Consider the following 19515-nt stretch of genomic DNA (forward strand, 5'->3'; position numbering starts at 1 on the left):
TTTACCTGTTAGGTAAATCTGCCAATCCACGCATGTGATTGGGTAATCTTGTTACTCACATCCGACAGGTAAAATTTACCAAAAGGTGGAACAACTGGGCCTTATTTGCAGCTCTTCTTGCATCATGCAAATTACATGTGTATCTTGCTCTTTTTTTTCCACACAACGCTCGAATATATTCACCTCTTTTCATATGCGGTAAACACCCTCAGAAGCTCTAGTGAAAAAATTCTTATACTATTTTTTTTAAAGAGAATTTGACTTATTTTATAATTGAAATAAAAGTACCTCAAATTTTTTCAATTTTATAAGTTTTCTTTGAAAATTATAGAATGAGAAATCTTAAGGACATCCCGGAAAAAAATGTTTTTTATATATAATTATATAAAATTATATATAATTAGAAAAGATCTTCTCAGAACTTCTAAAGTTCCAATTAGTATAAAAAATATCTGAGAAATTTTCGAAAAAGTTATAAAATTTTGAAGAATTCTGAAACTTACAAAAAAATTCTGAAAAACTATATAAAGAATTATATAAAAAATTCTAAAATGTTCACATATGCTGAGTTCAGATTCCTACCTGATTATCACTCATTCCATTCTTGTTGTTTATCGAACATTAGACAAGGATGACGATGCACCCGGGAAGCATTCAGGTGGAAATTTGAACACGCCTTTAGCTTGGGCGGGGGGGGGGGGGGGGGATGAAATGATTGCACATGCCTGCACATGTCTGTTTCTATGCGCCCAACTTCGCGCGTGTCCCTGTTGCTCCTGTTAACGTGCCTAATTAACACATCGGAGTGCTACACGACGTCAAGGATAAACTCTGGGGGATTCCGGATTGTTTATCGAATTGTTTATTAAATCGTGCGAATGTAATAATGCATAAACATATGACACATCGTTGCACTGTGCCGGATTTGTTTTCTAAGCTTGACTGCCGCCGGTGAATCTGTATTTTACCGGTTTTGGTACAATTTGAGCACCTAGAAAGAGCAGATATTGGGCTCGTTCCAGCTGTTCCTCGTAAGTGAACCTTTCTCTTTGCCTTTGTACTATATTTATCCTGTCTCCTTTTCTGTCTAATATCTAATCGATTATCTGTCTCATTCTAAGTGCAGATATTAAATGGGAAAGCATGACTGTGGTGCATCGAAGAATTTCAAGATGGTGATGGTTTAATGACAACTAATGAAAAATAATAATATCTATCTCTCCAAAAAAACAGGTGTGACGGAAGAACAAAAAAAGAAGATAACTTCAGTTTGTAACACCAACTTGCACATGTGGTTTTCCGAAACTATTTCGTCGTTTGTTTAATCGACTGTTCGAAACTTTGGATTTATCTTATTGTTTTGTTTACAAAACATTGTATAAGAGATATCTACTTTCGATATCTTATATAAGAATGAAGTTTTGCGTCACATGAGATTTGAAATGAATCTGACGGTCAGAAGTCTTCGATGTACTTATAAAACTGACAGAGTCAAACTAATTAGGATTTGATTTGTAAATCTTGACTTATTCAAATATTGAAGTGCACTGAATAACAAATCTGCGAGATATCTCGTTGATAAATCTCGAGATGGAGCGTAACGCTAAGTTTGTCGATATGCTCGAGGATAGACGAAGGGATTGTGACTTTTTGTGGGCGACACGGCCTATGGATCCGGCATTACCGCATATGTTGCCACCGGATTCAGTATATGACAGGGAGAGGATCATGCAAGCTGTCTTGCAGGACAAACAAGTCAAAGCTGCCATTGATACAATAGCAAAGACTACAGGTGTTGAAGTTAAAGATGTTGAGAATAATGCCCGTGCCATGATAAACGAGATGGCTAGTAAAGCAGATTTGGCGACTGTTCGTTGGATAGGTATATTTTTGATAAATATTGTTTCAGTTCTAATTCCATGTACTATATACTTATTATTTTATCTACTAATGTTTTTTAGGAATTATAATTAAGAGAGACTATAATTTTTTTTATCAAATGTTTTGTATTTTTTGCCTCAAGAAGATAAAATAAAATTGTACTTCTAATTCAATGATTGATGAATATTAGCACATTTGTTTCTTGCTAAATGTTTTATAATATGTTTGGTAATTTCAGGTATTTTTATTACAAAAGCTATGAAGAGAATGTTCTCGCAGATTTATATAAATGAAACTATGCTTTCTAACTTAAAGAAAGAAACACGAATATCTCAAGCACAGTATATCTATGTTCCATCGCACAGAAGTTACTTGGATTTTATTCTGTTGTCATATATTCTCTTTTCTTACGACATGGCACTGCCGAATATTGCAGCTGGCATGGATTTTTATAATATGAAAATAGTGGGAGAACTACTGCGAAAAACTGGAGCATTTTATATAAGACGTAGTTTCTCAAATGATTTATTGTACAAGCAAATTTTCCGATCATATGTTAACACTATTGTTAGTCACAGTGATAGGGCGATAGAATTTTTTATCGAAGGTACACGGAGTCGTAGTCAAAAGAGTACGATACCGAAATACGGTAGGTAAGAAAAGAGTTTTTAAATAATCTCAAATTATGGAAAAGGACAGATATTGAAATCTCATATCAATCTTTCACAGGTCTTTTATCCATCATTATAGAAAGTTTACTTCAAGGCGACGTGCCCGACATATATTTTGTACCTATGAGTATTAATTATGAACGTCCACCGGAAGAATTATTATTCGTTTATGAAATGCTAGGAGTTCCGAAGCCGAAAGAAAGTACGGCTCGACTTTTTCGGTCACTCTCCATTCTACAGAAACCTTTTTCTCATGGACGCATTTTCTTTAACATCGGGGAGCCAATATCCGCCAGTCAATTCGTGGATAAGACATATCGACAAAAAAAAATTTTACAACCTTCCTTCAAAATTCCATCATCAGTTGTAGAGAATATAGCTTATCTTATAATAGAATCACACAAGAAGAATACTGTACTTATGCCGATCAATATTATAGCTTTGCTCCTTAATGAAAAAATTCAAACGAAACCGAAAGAACCATACACACTCGATTTATTGATTCAAGACTATCAATGGTTTAAGAGCTTCGTTACTAAGTCATTGAAAGCCTTAATGTATGGAACTGAAACGTAAGTATTAAACTTTGTACAATATATATAATATGTACAATATAGCTTGGAGTTGTAATTAATCTGCATGTGTAACATTATTCATTCTTAGTTTTTATAATCTCGCCTATTATTTTAATTATAAACTATAGACATAGATATCTGTTAATATTTAAATCTTCAGAATTCTACATTATGTATGCATAATTTGTTGCAGTACTGATAACGACGCGATCAAACAGGAAATATTGGAATCTTTAAAACCGCATGATGAGTTAATAGTGCTCGATTCATCAAACACGTTAAAAATCAAACAAAAGCATAAAAGAATGAAACAGTTAAATAATTCAAATATTAAAGGATACCCTCTGTCTGAACAGACTTTGCAAATAGCGGTACCTGCCATTAATATTGCTATTTATAGCAATCCGACTTTGGCTTTTTTAGCAGAAATAGTTTTTATAACTGCAACGATAGGAGAGAATGGCATTGAAACCGGTAATGATTGTAAACATTAACATCAATAATGTTTTATTTTATTACTGATGTAATAGTAAAATATAAAAAAGTAATTATCGTTTCCTTTCCATGCAAGTATACAGATTGGAAAGAATTACTTTATTTATTTTTCTTATAGTTCTTTTATCAATCTCGTATTTTATTTGCAGAAGTAGCTTTGGAACGGTATGAATTGTTAAGAAGATTATTCAGTACAGAATTCGCGATGCGATCAATTGAAGACAAAACTTTAATTAAAATAGAATGGGAAAAGTCGTTAAATGTATTGATATCACAGAACTGCTTGTATACAGTGAACGATTTAATTTTTATAGGAAATAACACCAAACTGTTTTCTATCTTGCATAACATTATATTACCTTTCATAGACGTTACGTATGTAATATGTATCTTATTATCTGAGGTAAGAAAAATTTATCTAAACGAAACTAACTCTAATAAGAGACAATACATTAAACATTTGTATATACTTCTTCCTTTTTAGTGGACGGAAAGAACATCAGTCGAACTCACGGATCAGACAATTCTTGTCGAAACGCAGAAAGAAGTGGAAAGATTAATATTCGAGACTAAAGACCGGTGTCAACATCCCTACTGTTTATCTCTTGATCTGTGTAACACAGCATGGTCTAGCTTATTATCGCAAGGTATCGTCGCATACCAGAAACATACCAATACGTATCGAACGGATAAAGCAAAATTGGCATATCTTATTGGAGCATTGCTCGAATTACCATTAAGTCATCCAACGGAAATTTACGTCGACGCGTTTCCTTTAATTATTTCAACATCATCGATGGATATACAAGCTAAATTATAACAGTTTATCATGAAACAATGAATTTGATACATCAATACTAATAGTACACTGGAAAAAAAATTGTTCAACTAACTAAACACATTTAGTTGTTTGCAGATTTGGTTAATTCAACAAATTTTATTTAATCGAATTCAACCGTAGTCTGCCTAACAAATTGTTCAATGTTAAGCAGACTACGGTTAAATTCAATTAAATAAAATTTGTCGAATTAACCAAATCTGCAAACAACTAAATGTGTTTAGTTAGTTAAACAAATTTTTTTTCAGTGTATTAATAATAGCATTATATTAATAATCATAATTTGATTTTAACTGTGAGATATATGTGTCGATACATCGATAGTACATTCCGCTTTAATTCACGAGCTGTAGACATGCAGGGTATGTTATTATTGGTGGCACAATCGGGAAAGGAATAATCTTACATGAAAAAAAAAAAACAGATAAAAAATATCCGATTTTTTCATACAAAGCTTTGTTGATTGAAATTCGAGAAATCGCTATTTATTCAAGTTACATAATTTTTAACCTTTTTCTACGAGTACATACATATATGTACAAAGTTTTCAAATCTCTCATTTTTAGCTTTAAAATTGATTTTCTCGGAAATATATAAAGCTTCGTATGAAAAAATTTTGCCATATATTTTCGACATATTTTTTCATATAGAATCATTAATTTTCCAGTTATACCCACCATTAATAATACACTATTTTATATTACATTTTAAAAATCAGGAACGAAACTATTAATGTTATTAAGTATCCTAGCGGTGTCATCGTCGAGATCGGTGGAGCGTTTTCGTTTGCCAAGAAACACTGTAGCGGCGGTTGTGGTGGTCGTAGGCGTGTTAATATTCCGGAGGAGAAGCTGCAATGATTTCATCTTCAATAATACACACGTCAAAGAAAGTAGAGTGCAATTTTACAGTTAGTAATAATTCTAGTCGAGAGATCAGCGTCTCGAGGAATATTCCTTACCATGACTAATCGAACAAGATAAACTGCAAACGTGAGGAATGATATGGCCATCAGTGTGCCTTCTATCGAAGGGAATCCTAAAGAATGATCTTCATGATCATCGTGCCCATAATACTCGACACCTCTTATTTTGCGACTTGGTGCCATAGTAGTGGTAAGGCGAGATTCTGTTGATGAGTATAATATATAAAAACTTTCCGTTTTGATAACGTGCGAAGGAAATGTGCGGGCAAATCTTACCTATTTCTGACATCAATGTCTTCTCGATCGTTTTAAGAAAGTAAAGTTTTCCTTCGACCGACGCTGGCTGCGATTGCAAAGTATGGTGAACACTTTTGAGTATGTCTATGGGCAAGTATTGGAATATACCATCATCCTGCTTCGATGTGTCGTTGTCGTATTTATCTTGCGACGTTTTTTGTTCGGTATTTGGTGGCGGTTGAGTCGTAAGTGTGTTAACCATTGTATCCTTTGTTGGTGACATCATATCGTTCTTGTTAAGTCGTTCTTGTTTGTTTAATTTATTCTAAAACATTTAAAATATTTACAATGTCTAATCAAAAAAATAAATTATTTTGTTTGTACATGGTTTGTTTATTAATTTCAGTTCTTTATCCCGTGAACACCTTTCCGTTACCTCAGTCACAGCATCGGTGATCGTTGCAGTGCGAACCGTTGTACCGATATCTGCTTTATCAGTGATTTGATGGGGAAACAGATTCACCGGCGTTGTTGATACCGAGACAGAATTTATCTTCTTAATCTCCGTCCTTCTATTATGCATCGCATATGTGGCTTTGACTTGGCTACCATTTCGTTGACTACCGGGAAAGTTAATGTTGTCCGTGTCGCCTCGTCTGAACTTATAAAACTGATTGTGCTGTACAGAAGGTATCCTTAAAGAGTATACAAGCGATATTAATCTAGAGCGAGCCAGAGAACTAAATGATGTAACTAACTTACCTGTAAACCTTTGTTTCGTCCGAGAATTGCGGCATGTCCACCCATTCCGCTACGATAGCGTTAAGGAAAAGTATTATGGTACACAGAACGCAAAACGCGCCGTGCACAAACATATTTGGATATAATGTTACTTATTATTGTACGTTATCCCGCGGGCGAAACGCATCTCATTCTTGTCACTAATCAAGTATATAACACGTGAACTTCTCCAAGTCTCTACTGCGTATCTGTAATTCAGAAACTGTCCGGTGTCGGGCATGGATATGCTGCAGGTGACACGCGCGAAGAGACACCATTATTTCCAGCAGAGATGTTCTGTTAGGATTAAAGAGAACGAAACGGCTGATGATGCTCATGCATCGGAAACGGTTGTTACAGAAAAGGCCACTTCCTTATGTCTCTTTCTTTTTTATGATTTATCTCGCATGATGCTAATTCAATTTGTCATGATTTGTTATTCTCTCATGACATTGATGGAAACGTAATTTTCCAAGAAAAATTTTAGGGAACACATTCGCGGGGAATAAATAATGTAGCAGTATATCACTTTCTGGATGAGTAAGGCAAATTCCGTTTATTGGTACCATTTTCGGATAGAAGGCTTAGAGCGATATACAAATTAATTTAATATCAAAACTCACATGTGGCACTGAAAAGCCATCTTCTCCTCCATTCAATCTAACGCGTTACGAAGAGAAATGTGCTCATGAATATGAACATGCTGCTGCTTGTTATGATTATCTTTTATTACTATTACCACAAAAAGAACATATAAATTGAGACTTTCATCTGGCACTAAGTACATAAGCCGGCAATCTATTGTACATATATTGTTCAAGACGTTTGCGGTAACGTTTTTTTTTTAGATCTCAGGATATCAGATTAAGTAACATACGCATTATCTAACTGCACGATACATCGCTTTCTTGGTTCAGAAAGTACTAAGTTCTTTTAAAGTATGGAATTGTAAGTCGAATTTGTGTGCAATTACATGAGAGTTAATAAAACTCTTTTTATTATATGTTGCTTATTTATATATATGATATATCCTGCCTTCCAACCACGAATGCGGAAAAGCATAAAATTAGCGCGATGGTAAGTATAAGAGATTACAATTACAGCATTTGTTCCTACATACATTGGAGTATTTTCCTTCCTCTTATGCGGGAAGAACACTTAAATGCCTGGCATTAAATGCATCGAGTATTATAAATGCGTTTTCCATGAGTACGAGGTTGATCGCATACGCACGACTTAAGAGATTATATTTGCATAGCGTAAGTAGACTCTTCTTAAGTATAGGTGCGTACAATATGCGCATAAGACATTGATCTACGATATTCTACGAGTAAGGTTACGATAAACTTTTTAAAAGTTATTATAAAATATAACAATTAACGCGCCTGTTGACGCACGCGCTTATATATCTTTTATGTTACATGTATATCGATTATCTCTTTATGTTTTTATCGTCATTTCGCATTGTGATATCCTCATTGGATATATAATATTTACTCTGTTCTTAAGGAACGTAAAAATCGCACTATTGCATTACACGATATAAAATGAGAAACGATTTTCTATATTATACTTATAAAGGTTATTAAAGGTATAGGCCGCATTTTTAAGGGTATTATGCCAATTTATGATCCAATACATACTCAGCTATTCGAAATCGAATATATTCTCTTTATATAGTTATTAAATATAGAAATATTTCTTCCGGAAAGATTGCACCTCTTTATCTGAGCCATTTACGAAATATTTTAAATATTTTAAATAGATTCATTTGAATAAATCAATTATTAGGCTAGTGCAAAAGCTTCGTCGTTTTTTTACATTAAATTTTTTATATTAAATTTTGATTTAAATAGACAAATGGATCTAAATTTTTTAAAAGGATATTCAAAAATTGTTTTTCTAAATAAAGAATAATATACTTATATTGTAATTAATAAAAATAGCTTCAAGTTTATGCAATTTCATTTTCGAGTTTATTTAATGAATATGACAAATCTTTCTTGCACCATCTTAATAATTTTAATAAGTTCTCTCGCATATAATATTCACATTTCTAGCTTGTTAATCTAAGTCAACCTCATTTCTCTCGTATTGACTACTGACACAATCATCGTTCCATATCATCGATAAGCAAATTTTATAAAGAGAATACCACCGCATTTAAGTATATCTATTTCATTCAACGACATTCTAATGTTATCGCAATGAAAAAACGATATATATATCGAGGGCAAATCAATAAGTACCCGTGTTAGTAATGAAGACGCAAACTTTTCACAAAAATTTTTTTTATTTTGCAACGTAATCCCCTTTTAGGAGGATACATTTTTCCCAACGCTCCTGCCATTTTTTTAACCCCTCAGAAAAATATGATTTGTCAAACTCTACAAAATAGGCCTGTTTCGGCGATGACCTCCTCATTCGACGTGAATTTCTTTCCAGCGAGCCATTTTTTCAAGTTTGGAAACAAGAAGAAGTCACAGGGAGCTAAATCCGGAGAGTACGGTGGATGCGGCAGCAATTCGATCAATTTGGCTGTGGCGACTGCGGAGGAGTGAGCCGGTTCATTGTCCTGATGGAACAACACTTTTTTTTTCGCCAAATGGGGACGTTTTTTCTTCAATTCAACATCGAATCGGCCCAATAAGTCAGTATAGTGCTGCTCCGTGATAGTTTTTTCTTCCCCTATGTAGTCGATGAAGATCACGCCTTGCGCATTCCAAAAAACGGTGGCCATCGCTTTTCCGGCCGATGGGACCATCTTGGCCTTCTTCGGAGCACGGTAAGATCCACTGTTTTGACTGTTGCTTGGTCTCCGGTGTGTAGTAATGAATCCATGTTTTATCAACGGTTACGACTCGACGCAAAAACTCGTTCGGATTGCGCTTGAACAGTTCCAAATACTGCTTTGAAATTGATAACCGCATCCGCTTGTTGTCCGCCGTAAGCAATCGCGGCAACCATCGGGCCGACAGCTTTTTCATTCCCGAGTTATCATGCAAAATATTGAATGCCGTTCCGTACGACACGCCTACGGCCTCTGCTACTTCATGCACTTTCGTTCGGCGAGAATCATGTCATGGATTTTTTCAACGATTTCCAGTAATCACGTTTGCCGGGTGGCCTGGGCGCTCCTCATTAAAAACAGACGAACGACCACGTTTGAATTCGTTGAACCAATACCTAACGGTTGTCATAGATGGTGAAGAGTTCCCATAGACGGTATCCAACTTTGTTTTTATTTCTTCGCACGTTTTTCCATCCAAAAATAAGAAACGAATCACGGATCGATATTGCTCTTTTTCCATTGTATCAGAAAACATCAAATACGCTCACTACGAATTGCTGTCAAATCAAGACTATTGCATGAATCACTCTGAAATTTTGTATGGCGTCGTTTGAAAGATGGTAGTACACGATGGTAATGCCAACTTGCATCAGTAATGCTGCCTGTCTTGAAACACGGGTATTTATTGATTTGCCCTCGTATATATATTTTTTTTTAAAGCTACAAAGCTTGGATTATAAATAACCAAAATATAATATAGAGATTCGCCAATCAGTTGCTAACAAAAATTGAGATACCATACACATATCACCATTTTGTGCTTCTTACTATACTTTAAAAATTAACATGTATTAACATATACTTTAACTCAATAACATGATTATATTTTTTTAATATAAAACATCTATTTCTTGGAATTAACGTCATAATTTTTAACATGTACGCAAGTTTCAATTTCGAAAAAAATCTTTAAGAATTTCAAATGATATTTTTTTTTTCAAATATTTAAAACATATCCAAATTATCATATAATTTGTAAAGATTAAAGCTGTTAACAAACATAAAAACATTTAAATTATCGTAACATAAATTACTTGATATTCCTTTCGATTGATATTCAATTTATGTTGCAGTATTCTGCAATATAAGATATATATCAGTGACTATATCTATACCCATACATAAAACTTTTAAAAATTGATTGAGATTCAAAAATCTAGCTTTTCTTTTATAAATGTTTAATTTATAATACTAAATTAATCATATAATTATTAAACTATATTAAATTTCATTAATTACAACTATTAATAATTTAATAATTTTAATTTAAAATAAAAAATATATTAATTTACATATAAAAATATAAAAATAAACTAATTAAAAACAATTTATGCGAAAACAGCATTTTACTGCATGGGTAAGTTATATTCACTATTAATTTGCTATAAATGCAACTAAAGCTTTCAGCTACGTATATCATAAACTGCAAATTACAAGTTATATGTTAATACATAGGAATAAATTTAAAATTATTATTATGCATTAAAAAGTAAATTATATCAATAAAATATAAAGTCACCCCAAAAAGAGCTGATAAAAATTAATAATAATTTTATAAAATATCTAAAATGTTTTATAAAATAACATTATCCTAAATATAATGTAAAATTAAAGCGATAAAAATGTCTACGTTGTTACAACGTAGTTTAAGTAACTTACATAGAGACACTCTCTACAAATAACATTTAAAATAGGTATTTAAAATGGAATTGGTTAAAAACCTACTAAACACAAACGCGGTATTTCTACATATTTAACAAACATTAGATGTTTGTAGATCATTTTTCGCTTATTATTTTTATTTATCACTACATACCGCGAATCAAAATCCTTTTGTGCTAGGACCACTTTGTGGGAATGTTAACGTTATGGAAGCTTTCAGAATGTTTAATAATGTTAGTAAGTATTTTGGAATAGCAGTATCCCGAAATGCAAATTCAGAATGCCAATGCCAATTCTATTCTAAAACGGAGAATGACATATTCGGGATATCGCCCGAAAGACAAAGTTGTACTAGTTTTCACGTACTTTTACTGAGTCAGGCACGAATAAACCGTCGTAGAGTGGCTCGAGCATATCGAGCCCAGCCTTTGTGTAGTGACAAGGAAGTCGGTAATGCCTCGATGTTCAAAACAGGCGAACAGTTCTGTCATGTCTCGTGATTACTGTACGCAATCCAACGTGCGTCGTCACTTTCATGAGTCAAGTAGCGATAGCCAACTTTCTGCTCCAATTTTCTCAAGTCACACCACGTTTGATAATCCTTAGAAAAAGAAATTTGTTAGTAATAATCATGCAATCAATAAAACAAAGATAATCGATTGAGGTATAAAAATAATGCTTACTTGTAACCACACGTGTTGCAAGCTTCTATCTACAGTATATCTCTTCCTCTGCTTAACTTGCAGAAGGTTATTGATTAAATCAATAGCTGAAAGACAAGAAAATAATATGAAAGGAATATATAAATTCATACTATTGATAAAAAAAAACATGATTTCTTATATGCTAATATTAAATCACAAAAGTAATTTATAGAGAAATAATAGAAGTGTTAATCACCATCGCTTGAAATTTCCTTCCACGGGGATGGCGGATACATAAAGGCAGCATTCTGAATCTGTTCATTAATGTCCTCTTCTTCGTTAAAGGGGAACGTGCCGCTTAATGACACATATATAATGACACCAACGCTCCACATATCTAAGGACCGATTATAGCCTTTATTTCGCAAAACTTCCGGTGCTAGATACGCTGGCGTGCCGACGACACTTCTCCGAAAGCTTTTCTCGCCAATTATTCGCGCAAATCCAAAGTCGCATAATTTCACCTGGGTGAAGTCCGTGTCGCTGCTCAGTAACACGTTCTCTGGCTTCAGATCACAGTGCACGATGTTCTTGCTGTGAAGATGTTTCAGTGCAACTAGAATTTGCGTCACGAGGAATTTGGTTATTCGTTCACTGAGTCGTCCTTTTTCGGAGCTCAAAATCATTTCCAACATATCGCCCTTTAGCTTCTCCATCACTACGAATATCCGCTCTGTTGTTTCAAACATACGTTCCAAATTCACCACTCCGCTATGCGACAGATTTTGCAAGATCGCTACTTCGTTTTTCAGTTGGGCTTCCTGCTTGGTGGGAAAACGTAATTTATCGATAACTTTTATGGCCACCGCGCGGCCGCTTTTGCGATGAACACCTCCGTAAACTATGCCGAATTGTCCGGATCCTAAAACTTCATCTGGGAAGATCTGATATAATTGTGACATATCGGTAACGTTTTCCTCAGGTTCAGTAATTTCAGGTTCTTCTTGATCTATAATACACAAACACATTCATTTCAATAATTCGTTTCAACATACACAATGCTTTCTGTATCATTTATCTCTAAAAAACAAAAATAATATCTGAATACAAAATACTGTATTAAATAATTTAAAAAATATAAACTAATAAAAGGCGTAAAAAATATCTTGTGTTATCATTTTGCAGTGTCACGGTAGCAAACTAAATATACATACTAGTCGACACAGTTACAGGCATAAGTGCTTGTCTAATAGTAGTTTCCCACGATCTAGCTATGTGAGCTCCGATACCACTTTCGGGAGGAGAGACTTGGCCGCAATTATCTCCGTATGATGGATCCTCCCCGACATAGTAATCGGCATTGGCAGTTTTTAGCTCAAAGCAATGCATTATATCTACAATATAAAGTACGCAAAGTGTGTAAAAAAGTTCAACTTAGAAAAGCTTGTTGGATCTGACACGTAAAATCTTAAAAAAAAAGAGGGAAAAAATGCACTTAAAACTGATAATAACTAATATTAGAAATAACTTCTAATTCGTTTACAAACAAGAACGCACATGAACAAGGTGTTTTAGCAGTTTCAATTGCTGAAATTTCAGCTAATGGTATCTCCTTGTAATATTTAGAACCATTCTCGCTTTGGAATAGTGTTATAGCTTTTGTGTCAAGCCGCCAATAATGTTTTTTTTTCTGAAAAGATTGATAAATAATTTCATTTAAGTCTATACATTTATATTTATAGTAATTAATAACTTAAATGATAGCAGAAAATATACTAGAATAATTATATAATTTCCAGTGTTTCTATGAATACTCACGACTGGATCGCGATTTGTGAAATGTACCATCCAACCTTCTTTTAATACCTTAGACCCACGTTTCTTAGTATGCTTCACACTTTGTACTATTCGCATTAATGGAATGTTGTTACTTGGAGTAGAATTACAGCTTTTTTAATAAAAAAAGATATTAGAAAAATGACAAATATAAATTTTAAATAAATGAAAATCAAACTGTTATAGTATAGAAACTTACCTCGACCGTCGCGATTTTTGACTTTCGTCATAAGCAACGTCATCGTTATATCGTGCATGATCCTGTAATCACATAATTTCAATGTTGCAAAACTTTTTCTAAAAATGACATCTCCATTTTTTGTAATTCCAAAACCATTCATTGGAAAGAGAACAATAACTTACTGGATAATAATTGGGTATCTTATTTTCATTATTTATGAACGATGCATCTTGTGTTGGAGGCGACGATTCTGTGTCACTGTCAGCATCAGCTTCCTCATTTCTAATATCACATTTGGTTTCTAGTTCACTGCCAACACCGCTATCTGTGTATTCGCCTAGGGAAGCATTTTTAATTTATTACATATGTATGTACGAACAAAAAACAAATTGTCTGAATTTATATACAAAGTATTCTACCTATATTATCTCGTGGATTTTCTCCGGTACAGTCTTTTGGTATTTTATCCATACATTTTTTGTGTGTATTACATTTACAATCTTTACACTGAAGGCCTTGTTTAAATATACCTTTTAACAATTTTTTACAGTACCCACATACAGTTGGGCGTGTATATGTGTGTACTACGAATGTGTGCGGAATTTTTATTCGCGTTGCGAGCTCGCGCTCCACCCAAACGGGCCGTCCTCCTAATATCGGCGAAGAGGACTGTTTTGGTGCCATTATACTTGGTATTGCCTACAAGACAGTATACATTTTATTCAGACACACAAAGAATTTCGCAAATAAAAAAGAATAAGAAAAATATCAAGCCGTATTTATTTGTTTCCAATGTGTATACATTAAATAAAAATCAAATTATATACTTTCGCTCATACCAATGTACTATTATTTTGGCTTGTGTTAAGTGTACTATTTGAACTGTGATTATCGTCGGTATTGCTTGTCAGGCTGCTAGTGGAACCCTGACTTGGCGATCTCGGAACATTCAGCATGGCTGAACTACGCCGTCTTTGACTTGCATCTTGCGAACAGTTGTTCGGTACTTTAATGACGCATCTTTTGTGATAGTTCATACCACAACCTAAAAAATTAAATAAGCATTTTATTACTGTTAGATGACAAAGATTGGATAAAAAATATACATATTTGATTTAGTAAAAATTATAAAATATTTATCATAAATTTACCTTCACACTTGAGACCTTGTCGAACAAGCCCAAATAGCATTTCACCACAAAAATCGCAAAATGTTGGTACTTTGTAGGAATGCACTGCTAAGGTATGAGGTCGAATGGGAACGTATTCGCTTGGCACTTGTGCTAAAATGTGTCAAACAATTTTTTTTAATAACTATACATATCTTGTATAAGAAATCAAAATTTGAACGCTGCAACAAACAAGCTTTTCTTACCAGTCAACACGATTTCTACTAATGTCTCGTCAACTACTTCCGTAGCGTTTGTAACCAACTGCAAAACATTTGTGGAATTGTAATCGTGCTTGAATAAAATTAATCTCTCAAACAGATGATTCAATCCGTGCTCCGGACACTTGGTGTTTATAAAATCACAGGCGAGATCTTTCAGGGCCTTAAGAGTAAGCGTGCTGCTGTCGACCGTGACCGTGTCACGTATCAGACCAAACTGGAATAAAAATGTAACTTCTGCCCCCTCCATGATGCTTTGCGAATTTTTTCCTGTAATGTATACACAAACTCATAGATACATAGATTAAAACTGTACATCTAAAGATTAGTAATATATTTTAACTTTCTGGCCATATAGTATAGAAGTTTGCAGCAACATTTGCAGTGTTATTGCAATACTGTTGGAACATTGTAATGTTGATGTAATATTTTTAGAATGTTACAATGTTGCTGCAAATGTTGCTGGAATAATCTGTACTGCATGCAAAGTTCTGATTTTATTACAAATTAACAACAATTAATTAAGATTTATTTCTCCTCTTGACATACAGTAGAAAATTTATAATTTATAATATATATTTAAGAATTATAAGAGAAACAGTGAATAAAGGATTTATATTTTTAGAGTACCAAGATAGAAAAAATGAGCCAGATGTATAGCAGATGTGTAAACAAATATCCGGAATAATGAAAAAATAAATTAATTACGAGAGAGGATTATAAAAATAACTAAACAAATGTGTTCAGTATATTATAGTCATTTGTGTGTAAAAATAATTAGATCACTCATTATCCCCGCTCTCTCTCTTTCTCTCTGCCGTAATGTCAAAGAGTCATCAGTGAAGCCTCTTATTCACTATTTCCACGCTGGCTGATTTTTTTCTCATGCAAGTGAATCATTCATCGCTCCGAATGACATGCGTGAAGCGTCCCGACGAGAGACGCGATGATCTCCTTACGTCAAAGTATCCTCTATAATGTAGCTTATCCGGCGCACAAGGAGTTTCGTAATCGACCTATGCAACACGCCCGGTGCGATTCTCGTGAAGCGAGGAAAAAGCGAAGAGAGAGAGAGAGAGGGGGGGGGGGGGGGGGAGAGAGAAAGGAGAGAATGACGGGAGGAAAGCGTAGAAGCGAGCGACAAAGAGTTATGCGTAAACCGACGAATCCCCGAGACCTCGAGTCCGGGGATCGACTCCTTACATACTTCCTCGTGCGCCTCGTCGGGTCAGCTCCGACTTGGATGTGCGACGCGGCTGTTCTCCTTCACCTCAGGAACGCGGCGGCATAATTGACAGAACGATCGCGAGCCAGTCAGCGAGTGTCACTGTCGTGCGCGCCGTCAAGTCCATGCCTGACACACATTCGCCGATGACATTTTACAGTTATCTCCAGGTGACCGACCCACCTTGACGTAAAACCCTCTCCGGTGCCAGTGCAGTCAGTTATCCGCCGCGGCAATAAGCACGCCACTTCCGGGGGCCTTCACGACCAACAGCGCTCCCGAGAGACTACTGCCAGAGCTACTACCGAGGCGGCATTTCTCAAATGATAATAGTCGAAATAAATCTGGATGATAACAACAGAGAAATACCAAAGAAATGACGTGCTTGTCTTTTAGATGGAATTTATTAGGAATTTGATTTCTCTTTATGTGCACAAAATGTGTATGTTGAACTATATAGAGAAAAAAATGCCATATTTACAATAAGGCTGATATTTACAATATTTTTCATTATACTTGCAAAACTATTTTTATCTTTATTCCTATATGTTAAAGAATAATAAAAGTTATTTTTCGAACTTAAACAGAGAGGGAAAGACAAGTAAAATCATCTCTCAATAATTAAATAGATATTGTAAAATTTTATTAACATATAATAAATTAAATTATAAAAATAAGATCAAAGTTATAAAGATTTAAAAGATGACGATTATATAGATATGTAAAGGAAAAATAAAGATAAATATTCATTATTTATATATTATATTGAGTGTCATTGGTTGATTACAAAGTTTATAAAAACAAAATACACATATATATCTATTCTCTCTTTCTCCCTCTTTTCCTTCCTTTTCTTCGTTTATTGTCGGAAAGAAAACACAGCTTCAGAAAAGAACGAATGATACATGTATTTATTATTGACGACAAAATTCTTGCGAGAAGCGACTTGTATTCAACGACGATAATTAATCGAGTCCGACATTACCCTTTAATTAGTGCGGTGTATCCGTAATTGCAAGTGATTTTTGTGCAATTTTTTAATTTTAAACATGTTCCCGCCGTCGAAAAAAAAGCAGAAGAAAACAGCAATGCAATCGACGGAGACAGCAATGCAATCGACGGAGAAAACAGTGCAACTGACGGAGACAGCAATGCAAACGACGGAGACAGCAGTGCAATCGACGGAGACAGCAGTGCAATCGACGGAAACAGCAATGCAATCGACGGAGACAGCAATGCAATCGACGGAGAAAACAGTGCAACTGACGGAGACAGCAATGCAAACGACGGAGACAGCAGTGCAATCGACGGAGACAGCAGTGCAACCGAAGGAAACAGCAATGCACTCGACGGAGACAGCAATGCAACCGATGGAAACAGCAATGCACTCGACGGAGACAGCAATGCAATCGACGGAGAAAACAGTGCAACCGAAGGAGACAGCAGTGCAATCGACGAAGACAAAAACAGTGCAACCGACGGAAACAGCAATGCAATCGACGGAGACAGCAATGAAATCGACGGAGACAGCAATGCAATCTACGGAGACAGCAGTGCAACCGACGGAAACAGCAATGCAATCAACGGAGACAACAACAGTGCAACCGACGGAAACAGCAATGCAATCGACGGAGACAGCAATGAAATCGACGGAGACAGCAATGCAATCGACGAAGAAAACAGTGCAACCGACGGAGAAAGCAATGCAATCGACGGAGACAGCAGTGCAATCGACGGAGACAGCAGTGCAACCGATAGAAACAGCAATGCACTCGACGGAGACAGCAATGCAACTGATAGAAACAACAATCATGCACTCGCTGGAGACATCAAATGCGTGGAGATTTTCTTATACTGTGGCCCGCACGTTGAACCGGCTAGGCTTTAATCTCACATGGGTATAATTTTAGGAAGGCTCCGATTGCACACACTGCATGTTGCACACATGCGTCGCTAATTGGCTAATTTAAAAATAAAATATTCTCATTGGTAAAGCAGTGAAAAATTACTAGGTACCAGCTGACATGAGTGGTGTGTGCAATCGGGATTCTAGGCAAACGGGATTGCCTCCCATAATTTTAGATTTTGACAGTCACTTAATTAGAAAGCTAAATATTCATCAAGTATATATGCAGATTGTACATAATTATATTTTTACGCGTACTGTTTAAAACTTTTAGAGTGAATCTCACTTTGATGAAATCTCATTTTTACGAAATCTTATTTTCATGGATTGAAAATTAAGCCGCTTTTTTTCAAGAATGGATCAATTTTCACTCTTTAGAGTGAAATTCCATTTCAAAAATTTAGAGAATATGATACAATTTCTATATATTTTGAAAATAATTGTATTAAAGAATATATAACTCTTTCTCCATTCGATTATTAATACACTACTAATGAATTATTTGCATTATCCGAAGTAATAATCGCAATACACCATACATTATATTGTATACATTCAGTGAAATATGGAAAAGATACGCAAGTTAGTCAGTTTAATATTTTTTTGTAGAACGTAATTGAAAAGGGATATAACAAATCAGTGTTTAGGACAAAAATTTCATATGCGACGATCAAAAAGGCGGCGTCTTTTCTAAAGAAACACATTTTGGAAACACCTTGCTACCAGGTAATAAATAACATTATGAAGATTAATTCTTAACACTTTTAATAAAATTAGTACAAATCAATAATCTGAGATATTTATAAATATTTCATTATGATTGCTTTGAAAGTACAATTACAAAAGTGTACAATCCGTATTTCTCAATCTCAAGAAAATGTACAATCGGTATTTCTCAAAATTTGTAAGTATTTATTATACGCAAGTGAATACAAAAATAAGATCTATGATTTATAGCATCAAAAGAAATTTCTCATTTTATATATTAAAAAGAGACTTAAAATACAATTATAACTATCAATCTCAAAATAAATAATATATTATAGATATTTGCTACAACGATAATATAACCGAAAAAATGTTATTTTTTTACCTGCTTGTAAAAAAGAAATGGATACATATAAAGCAGAAAAAACGTATTTTTATCGCTCTACCAGTTATTGTAACAAAATTTCAAAATTAATGTTAGAATATTTTAATGATTCAAAATATTTGAATTAATTTTCTGGAAAATTTTGTTTTTTGAGTTGCATTTCGTTATCGTTGCAAATGAACGAATTACAATTTAAGAACTATTCTAAATAAAAATGTTAACGTATATTATTATTGTACACATATAAATTAAAGAATAAAAAAATGTCAATTTGATCCCCACATTCCTTCCTTCCTCTCTCTCTCTCTCTCTCTCTCTCTCTCTC

At 34.3% G+C, this 19515-nt stretch overlaps 4 protein-coding genes across 5 annotated transcripts in view; 2 read left to right on the top strand and 2 right to left on the bottom strand.

Moving 5' to 3' along the window:
* The first annotated feature begins 1590 nt into the window (after positions 1 to 1590).
* On the top strand, positions 1591 to 4485 carry Dhap-at (dihydroxyacetone phosphate acyltransferase). Its single transcript, XM_018515471.1, has 6 exons — positions 1591 to 1882; positions 2120 to 2530; positions 2611 to 3124; positions 3321 to 3601; positions 3772 to 4025; positions 4107 to 4485. Exons 1-6 carry the CDS (start codon positions 1591 to 1593, stop codon positions 4440 to 4442), a joined length of 2088 nt encoding a protein of 695 aa, XP_018370973.1. The 3' UTR covers positions 4443 to 4485.
* Positions 4486 to 5091: 606 nt separating this feature from the next.
* On the bottom strand, positions 5092 to 8215 carry LOC108766290 (uncharacterized). Its single transcript, XM_083287372.1, is given in 5 exon segments — positions 5092 to 5311; positions 5422 to 5620; positions 5622 to 5947; positions 6059 to 6317; positions 6385 to 8215. Coding segments are annotated over 5 exon segments (1041 nt in total). The 5' UTR covers positions 6498 to 8215; the 3' UTR covers positions 5092 to 5167.
* A 2810-nt stretch (positions 8216 to 11025) lies between these two features.
* PKD (serine/threonine-protein kinase D3) lies at positions 11026 to 16544 on the bottom strand. 2 transcript variants are annotated; one of them, XM_018515469.1, is made up of 13 exons: positions 16174 to 16544; positions 14952 to 15236; positions 14728 to 14859; positions 14416 to 14621; positions 13996 to 14275; positions 13759 to 13913; positions 13595 to 13656; positions 13378 to 13507; positions 13117 to 13249; positions 12774 to 12953; positions 11816 to 12568; positions 11599 to 11684; positions 11026 to 11516 (listed from the first exon to the last, which is right to left on the bottom strand). In XM_018515469.1, the coding sequence occupies exons 2-13, from the start codon at positions 15214 to 15216 to the stop codon at positions 11403 to 11405; spliced, it is 2496 nt and encodes an 831-aa protein (XP_018370971.1). In that variant the 5' UTR covers positions 15217 to 15236; positions 16174 to 16544; the 3' UTR covers positions 11026 to 11402. The 2 variants fall into 2 exon arrangements, with proteins under 2 accessions (XP_018370971.1, XP_018370972.1); XM_018515470.1 differs by lacking the exon at positions 16174 to 16544 and adding an exon at positions 15926 to 16039.
* Positions 16545 to 17240: 696 nt separating this feature from the next.
* Positions 17241 to 19515, top strand: part of LOC108766288 (putative threonine dehydratase) — a 3894-nt gene continuing 1619 nt past the window's right edge. Inside the window, exons 1-3 of the mRNA XM_018515472.1 lie at positions 17241 to 17447; positions 18018 to 18089; positions 18707 to 18823. Coding sequence (XP_018370974.1) covers positions 17241 to 17447; positions 18018 to 18089; positions 18707 to 18823 — 396 coding nt within the window. The remainder of the gene's footprint in view (positions 17448 to 18017; positions 18090 to 18706; positions 18824 to 19515) is intronic.

This window comes from Trachymyrmex cornetzi, unplaced genomic scaffold (genome assembly GCF_001594075.2).
Source record: "Trachymyrmex cornetzi isolate Tcor2-1 unplaced genomic scaffold, Tcor1.1 scaffold579, whole genome shotgun sequence".
Taxonomy (NCBI): Eukaryota; Metazoa; Arthropoda; class Insecta; order Hymenoptera; family Formicidae; genus Trachymyrmex; species Trachymyrmex cornetzi.

Coding starts and splice junctions, on each gene's coding strand:
- Dhap-at (XM_018515471.1), top strand. CDS start 1,591: ATGGAGCGTAACGCTAAGTTTGTCGATATGCTCGAGGATAGACGAAGG. Junction 1,883..2,119: donor GGCGACTGTTCGTTGGATAG/GTATATTTTTGA, acceptor TGGTAATTTCAG/GTATTTTTATTACAAAAGCT. Junction 3,125..3,320: donor TTAATGTATGGAACTGAAAC/GTAAGTATTAAA, acceptor AATTTGTTGCAG/TACTGATAACGACGCGATCA.
- PKD (XM_018515469.1), bottom strand. CDS start 15,216: ATGGAGGGGGCAGAAGTTACATTTTTATTCCAGTTTGGTCTGATACGT. Junction 12,569..12,773: donor GCCTGTAACTGTGTCGACTA/GTATGTATATTT, acceptor TGTGTATTATAG/ATCAAGAAGAACCTGAAATT. Junction 11,517..11,598: donor TGCAACACGTGTGGTTACAA/GTAAGCATTATT, acceptor TCTTTTTCTAAG/GATTATCAAACGTGGTGTGA.